Consider the following 7,617-nt stretch of genomic DNA (forward strand, 5'->3'; position numbering starts at 1 on the left):
ATATATATATATATACAATACGGCATTCTTACCTATACGCGCTTGTCCCGCTCAACGTACTCGCCCCAGACCACTCTTCCGCGCAGCATGATGTAGATACCGATCGCAAACACGAGCACTGCGATAAAGTAGCCGCTTCCAGCCATCCAAAACCCCTCACGAATGTCAGGGAAAGAATCTGTTGCCCACAGCAGCGTGTCGGCAATCATGTTTGATTCCCGTAGCGACACCACGAGGTCCTCCGCGATGGTCGAGTTCTTGGTGCTGTAGACTGCTGACATAACGCTCACGCTGGCGTCACGCGCGGCGGCCGCAGCCTCCGAGAGGCAGTGTTGCGCGCAGTACCCGATGGTGCATGCCGTGTCGCTTGGAGCGTCGGACGGGCCTGGCGTGCACATCGTAGGGTCCTTCACCGGCACAGTCATCGTGAGCTGCAGAAGTTGTTCCAGCGAAGTACACATCACTCTTTCAGCGCAGAAGAAGGGCGTGGCGGTTGCATACTCGGGTTGACTGCTGCAGAAAGTATTAATCCTATCGCATGCTACAGCAAGCCGCGCTGTGAAGAGACTCTCCAGCTGCGTGTCGAGATTTGCGAGGTCTGGCTGTACGTTCCTGTCAAAGTACGGTACGGCGTACCACTGCAGTACACCAGGCATACGATCGACTTGACGGTCCACTTCGCCGTTGGCGGCGCTCATGAAATACGCAGCGACGAGAAAGATGACGGCGATCAATGAAAACACAAGTCCCACGAAGAAGTAAATACACGAACAGAGTGCCGGAAATCCTCGTGTGACATGAGCGCATGAGAAGATGAGTGTAAAGAACAGCAAAGCGAACGGAAGCCAGCCAATGGCATACGATACAATGACGGCGTCATCTACGTACTTGAGGTATTTGTTGTCAACGTCATCAATGGTGTCCGTGAGGTTCGCGGCAATATCAAATATGATGGCAGTGCTGGAAACAAATGAGGGTGGAACATCGGGTGAATTTTCCAATCCGTTGGTGGCATACGCGAGCACCTCGTTTGCAGTGTCATTGTAATATTGTGCACATTTGTACTTCGCATTATAGAGAGCATCTTTCGTGCCGGTGTGAATTGTATTCGCGCCCATGATAATAGCAACAGTTGCCCCAGCGCCCCACAGGATTGCTATGAACGCCGCGGCGTACAGGCAGCATGGCCCGTTATAGTGCTGTGCTGGGCTGGTGGGGAAACAGCAGGTGCGACAGCAGCATCCATTGGTGATGCAGATACAGAAAACAATGGGAAACAATGCCAGAAGCAAAACAAAGAAAAGGGCCGCGAATCCCGGATAAACGTAGTACCGCCAGTGACTTCCAATGCGTTGTTTATCCTTTAGGCAGTCCCACAAGTTATTGCCAGCGCTGGCCTGTTTCCACACTGTTTCACAGCCTAACGTGAGGGCCTGTACGTGCGGCACGATATATGTAAGCGCTAGGAGGCACACGCAGCCAATGAAGACCCGCACCCTACTACTTCGTGAGCGATTCATTTATCTGTCGTACCGCAATGCGTCGTTTGTCGAACCCTCTCCTTTGCTCCTGCCTGTTCTTTCCAGCAGACTTGTCTTTTTTCTATTGTGTTTTTTTTTTCCTTCTTCCGTCTCTTTGCTTGGCTTCTGCTATCTCTTCCGTGCGGCTCTCTCTCGCTCTATGCGTGTGCCCGTGTGAGCGCAACTCCGCAGCCGACTTGCTGTTTGCCCTTCAGTTCTATAGTCTGCACAACACACAGACGCAGAGATGTATCGAGTAGACAAAAGGAAAAGTAAGTGTGTTACGAATACATCACCCGCCTCCTGCTGGGCGAAACATAAAGGAAAAAAAAAACACGCAACAACAGCAGCGTTGATCTCACCTGTCTGTGTCTCGGTGTGTGTGTGTGTGTGTGAGGGGGGGTGCCTTTCCCCTCCTCCGCTCTCTTCATTCCACCACCCTTCCCCATATATATATATATATATATATATATTCCACCTCACGTGGTGATGCGTACATACACAGGGTGAAAGAACAACAAGGGAGAGCAGCAGTGACAACATATGAAAACGCATCCGCGTGTTTTTCTTCGTCCACTCACTCCCTTTTTTTTTCGTTTCTGTCCTTCTCTCTACATAACCGCTAACCAACGCCATGCCGCATGCAAGGGCGGCTCCCCTTCCGAGACCAATGAAGAATTATTGCAGTACCTTCGATGCAAAGTGAGCAGCACGGCCGCAGCCAACTCCCGCAACCGCCGGGGGTTCTCCGTCGGTGAGATGCGGCACACGTCTCGTCTACGTGTTTCTTCTGATGTCGTGGTTGCCGTCAATGATGCATCGGCTGACCTTTCAGTGCCATCCGCCACCTTCTGTTCCTGTAGCGGAGTGTCGTCAGAGAGGCATTTTTGCAGCTGCTGCTTCAATACACGCAGCACAGATATCCAGAATGCCTTCACGTGCATCTCCATCTGTTTCTCCTCCTCGTTTTGTCCATCGACCACTTGCTCGTCACTTCTATCGTGTGCCCCAGCTGCTTTTTCACTCGCCGAAGCATCGGCAGCAGCAGCAGCTGTGGTATCCGAATTCTCCACTCCCTTGCCACCAGAATTTTCCCCTGCATTGGCACTTGTGACATCCGCGCGGCCGTACGTCGCCACGAGACTTCTGAGCGTGACGCTAAATGCCGCCTCGTTGTCTTCATCCGTCTTATTTCCAACTGAAGGGGGCGTCTCGTTGCTGCACTTCTCCGTTGGCGCTGTTACTTCACCACCATTGGCTACGCCAATGGCACGAAGGTTCTGTAGCAGCCTTTGGCGTAGCATTTCGCGCCGCTGAGGACTCAGCAATGCGGCCAAAATGACCGAAAAGACCTGGGATGTTGTCAACATCTCCTCAAACATGAGTGTGGCCTGCACAACACTGAATGTGTCCCACGACTGATTAAGTGGGGCAACGATGTAAGCCGGCTCCACGCGACCCAGCAGAACACGCAGAGAGGAGACATTCTTATCTGAGGTCCCTTCAGGTCCAGATATTCGCCCCGTACCTTCAGCCGGCTGTACATCAGAGACCAAATGCTCTTCTTTATACATATCTGTGGCCGTGTGACGGCTCTGTGGCCTGCTATGCGCGTGAGGCTGTGTACCCACCATGGGGTCGGGCATACGTAGCGGCGTAGCCTCATGCGGGCGCAGCAGAAAATCAATCTGCTCCACTGGAAACAAGAAAAGACCGCGCAACCACACAGCAGCAACATTGCGCTGCTCATCAGGGAGAAGCCGCCTGCCAACAATTTGGAGGGCAAGTTGACGCTGCAGCAACGGCGCTTCAGAGAACATGAGCAGACACGTCACCGTCACCTCCTCAAGATGGCTAAAATCGAGTTTCTCCTTGACGACAGATGCCACAGCCGACGCCGGTGTCGAGGTGGAAGACGTCGTGTTATTCTCGATCTCTTCAGAGCAATCTGCAATTAAATACAACGCTTTGCGCAACGCAATAGTCAGTAACTCCAACAAAAGAACACGGCACTCCCACGCTTCAGCGGCACGATGCAAAAAACCACTAGACGCGCCTCGTTCCTTCACGTCGTTCACAACAAGAACAAGAGGATCAATCGCCAAGTCCCACCGATCCCACGCGAGAATTTGCAGCAACATTGCCAATCCAATGCAACGTTCCTGTAGGGAAGGCGATCCAAGACACAAATAAACGCCGCTGGCGCACAGCTCCACAGGTGACGATAACGAGCCTTCTGTCAAAGGCACCCTCACAGACACAGCATCCTTTTCCTTGTTGCAAGTTTCATAGTTGTTACCCAAAACTGCTCGCGTGTGGCAGAGCACGTGGTACAGAAAAAGGTTGTATTGAGAGCGCTGCAGAACAGGACTGATCGAGGCTGCTGGCCCGCACTGAGAAAAGGCCCTCTTGAGTGGCCCTGCTAGGAGTGTTGTTAACTTATGGGTAGAATTCCACTCCTGTCCCACCGGTTGCTGACGCGGTCCGTTTTCCTCACCTTGGGTTGATGTTGGCTCTGCGCCCTCTGCAAGGGAACCGTCACCGCAAACATGCGCCACCACTACCCGAGCCACCGCCTCCAGAATCGTCGTACTTGACAATGGGAACAATCGAGTGACAGCAGGAATAAATTGCTCTATTAGCAATGTGAACGCCACTTCCTTTGACTTGGCGTGGACAGCCTTACCAACACTATACAACAGGCAAAAAGCCGACGCCAAGTTGAAGACCCGCACATTAGAGAAGACTGCCTGCTGAGGCTTATCAGAGTCCTCCGAGGCTGACAAAAGTGCATCACCCCCAGTCATAGCCCTTTGAGTCCGGTTACCATCACGCAAAACTCCTGATGTCGTCGCTGATGTCACCGTCGCCGCCAGATCTGACTTCTCCTCGGGTGCACTATAGTCCTCCGGTGAGCTAGAGACGTGCAGCAGTCGAATGTGCACCACCTCCGCGCCGAAGATGAAGTTCAGCGCCCGTAGGAGGTACATATATTCCGTGGGGCGGGTAACAAGAGCCGATGCAATACCATCACTGGCACGTAACAAAGTAGTCCAACAAGCCACAACAGCCGCAAAGGGCAATTGTTCCCGTTGACCAACAAATGTGCACATCACATCCCCGAGAGCATCCTCACCGCCTAATAGCTCCAGGACATCAGAGAAGCCGTTGGTCTGTAACGTCATGCCAAGCAGCTTCGACAACCCAATACGCAGATTGTTGCCGCACGTCTCCAGCACCTCCCTTGCGCATGACTCTGGTGTCTTATCATCGTGGTCTCCTCCGCCGTCAATGCCAACACCGTCCCGCGAGCGCAAGGCGCTGAGGAGCTGCTTGTTCATTACATTCACATCCACCTGGAACACTTTGTCGATCGCCACATGATGATCCCTACAGGTCCCTTTTCTGTTTGCTGCTTCTTTCCCTTTGGGTTTCTCAGCAAGTACACGACGCTGGTGACTCAAAGCTGCGAAGCGTTGTGGTTCGGCATATCGGTATGCCTTCTGGAGCATTTCGTGCTCATTGAGCAGCTTCTCGTTACGTCTCAGCGTCCGCAACTCGTCCGGTGGAACAGCGGCTGTCAGCTGAGCATTTCGTGTTTCACGATTGGCCACATGCAGCAGTGCCGCTGCCGTTGGCCGTGCGAAACCAGGCTTCCGTAGCCCTTTGCCAAGAGCAATTTCATCATTTTCCATCGTTCGCAGTGGTAGTGGCTCATTCCCTTGTGGCACCACGGCGTCCGAGCCTTCCTTCTCAGCCCACGCCGCGTCCATCACATCGACGAGTGCTGTCGTGGTCTCGTTGTTGTTTTTAGTCCGTGGCGGTACTGCGCGGCCATAGAAAAATTCATACAGAATATCTAACACCGCTGACGCTACACCCGGCTTCCCTTGCACTGTCGCCTCCGCCATTTCAGCAGTCACAGTCTCACACTCGATTCGTTTCAGATCACGCAAAAGCATCTTCCAATTGCGCCGCTTGCACTCGGTGGAGCAGCCAGGCACGTAGCTGTGCATAGCGACGCGCCGGTCGTAGCGACTGGCAATTTCCGCCAGCGTGAAGCCGTTAGAGAGGTCCTGCTGCGGGTGACGGACTTGGTACGTCAGGTCAAGCGACTGGAGCCATTTAATCACTTCCCGCTGCATGACGCTCGCTACTGTTACCAACGAATACTCTAGTCACTATACTTCTCTTGTTTTTCACGCTTGCAGTTAATCCTTCTTGTTCTTTTTCTCTCGGTATTCTGTAGCCTGTGTAAAGCTTAAACAGGTTGCTGTCCACACCGCCTCGAGGGACTTTTGTTCTGTTCAATACCTCCTGTTCTGGTTAATGCACACAAGGAAAGGCAATAAAAATACAAAATATATAGGGAGAAAGGCACATCACAAACCCAACATGATCAGAAGAACCCTCGTCAGATAAGCAGATACCAATATATATATATATATATATTATAGATAGATAGATAATGTTTGCACAGTGTGATTGCTTCTCGTTTTTTTTGTTTGATTTTCTGCTTGCTTCAGAATCGTGCTCCACACCCCCAGCCCCTCCCTCTCTCCGAGAAACACTTTAATCACCTGCACGCAACTGCAGACAAGTTCCCCCTGTAATTGAACCACACTTGATGTGTAAAGAGACGATGGGCGGGTCCCGCAGATTAATGTGACGCGTCACTGCTAGGAGCTGGCAGAGGAATGCCCCAGTTCCGCAGCTGCTTCTGGTATGTAGGAACACCGTCCACCCAGTCAGTGAAGAGCTCCACTCCATCATTCGTGACGACCATTGTGTGTTCAAACTGAGCGCTCCTCTTTCCGTCCCTCGTTGTGCTCGTCCACTTATCTGGCCATGTCACATCCTGCCAGGTGCCCAAGTTGATCATGGGCTCAATCGTGAACACGTGACCAGGCCTCATCATCCCAAGGCTCTTGTTATTTGCGTAGTGGCACACGGTTGGGGAAGTGTGGAAAAGGTGTCCAACCCCATGGCCAGTGTACGTGCGCACAACAGAGCAATTGTACTGATTGGCGCAGGCCTCAATAGCATCACCTACCTGTTTGTAGAGTGCATCTGGCTTGACAACAGCGATACCAGCGCGCAGGCACTCATATGCCGCATGCACGACACGCATGCTATCGGCGTCAGGTTTTCCCACAAATATGGTCTCGTTCAAATCGCCGTGAAACCCGTCGAAATAACTCGACACGTCGAGATTTACGATATCACCATCCACCAACTCGCGCGAGTCGGGGATGCCGTGACAAATCACCTCGTTCACCGAAGTACAGACAGATTTGGGGAAGTTGTAGTAATTTAGCGGCGACGGGTACATGTTACGCTCAATTGTGGCCTCGTGAACAATGCGGTCAATCTCATCTGTCGTCACACCTGGACGAACAGCTGCCGTTGCAATATCAAGTACCTCTCGCGAGAGACGGCACACCGTCTTCACCCGCTGGATCTCCGTTGTCGTCTTGCTGTCGTCATGAAGACTCTGAATGTTGTATGCCTTCACCTTGTTACCGCGGTCCTTCTCTTCAGAGGGTGACACTCCGTCTGCGCGTTCTGCGTAGTCCGGTCGTGCAATGTGCGCTGGCACAGCACGGCGCGGCGTTATCTTACCAGGACGAAGCGCTCCAGTAAAATTGAAGGCGTTCATCGCCGCTGTTGTCATGGTGGGAATTGTTGCCTCTGCAGTTTGTGTGTGTTTCAGCTTATGTTCAGCCCAGTGCTCCTTGAAGCATGTCTGCGTGCAGAAGAAGCTTGGCGGAAGGTCCAGTTTCTTGCATGTGGGGCACTGCATAGCGGCCTCCAACAGACCGCAACCCTCACAAGGCATATTCCTGTTCTTCTATTTGTGCCTTATTCGTTCCTTCTTTATAATACAATATAATATAATATATATATATATGATTATGTTGAAAGACGTTAGTCGCTACTTTACCTTATTTGTTGTGATAGTGTAGTGGCTTGGGAACCGGCCTTGACTTCCTTGCAGAGGCGGCGCTCAACACGAGAAACACCTGAACACGGAAGCACCCCTACAAAAAGCGACAGCAGTCGTCACCGCCACCCACACAAAAGGAAAAAAAAAAAA

At 52.1% G+C, this 7,617-nt stretch overlaps 3 protein-coding genes across 3 annotated transcripts; all 3 read right to left on the reverse strand.

Moving 5' to 3' along the window:
• Window positions 1-32: 32 nt before the first annotated feature.
• Window positions 33-1,520, reverse strand: DQ04_01721000 (hypothetical protein; the record flags this gene model as incomplete). The annotated part of the gene is made up of 1 exon (XM_009311058.1): window positions 33-1,520. One exon carries the CDS (start codon window positions 1,518-1,520, stop codon window positions 33-35), a length of 1,488 nt encoding a protein of 495 aa, XP_009309333.1.
• Window positions 1,521-2,131: 611 nt separating this feature from the next.
• Window positions 2,132-5,665, reverse strand: DQ04_01721010 (Spermatogenesis-associated protein 4; the record flags this gene model as incomplete). Its single annotated transcript, XM_009311059.1, has 1 exon — window positions 2,132-5,665. One exon carries the CDS (start codon window positions 5,663-5,665, stop codon window positions 2,132-2,134), a length of 3,534 nt encoding a protein of 1,177 aa, XP_009309334.1.
• Window positions 5,666-6,180: 515 nt separating this feature from the next.
• On the reverse strand, window positions 6,181-7,359 carry DQ04_01721020 (putative methionine aminopeptidase, putative,metallo-peptidase, Clan MG, Family M24; the record flags this gene model as incomplete). Its single annotated transcript, XM_009311060.1, has 1 exon — window positions 6,181-7,359. One exon carries the CDS (start codon window positions 7,357-7,359, stop codon window positions 6,181-6,183), a length of 1,179 nt encoding a protein of 392 aa, XP_009309335.1.
• Window positions 7,360-7,617: the final 258 nt, after the last annotated feature.

The sequence above is a fragment of the Trypanosoma grayi genome (assembly GCF_000691245.1).
Source record: "Trypanosoma grayi strain ANR4 Tgr_172_V1, whole genome shotgun sequence".
Lineage (NCBI taxonomy): Eukaryota > Euglenozoa > Kinetoplastea > Trypanosomatida > Trypanosomatidae > Trypanosoma > Trypanosoma grayi.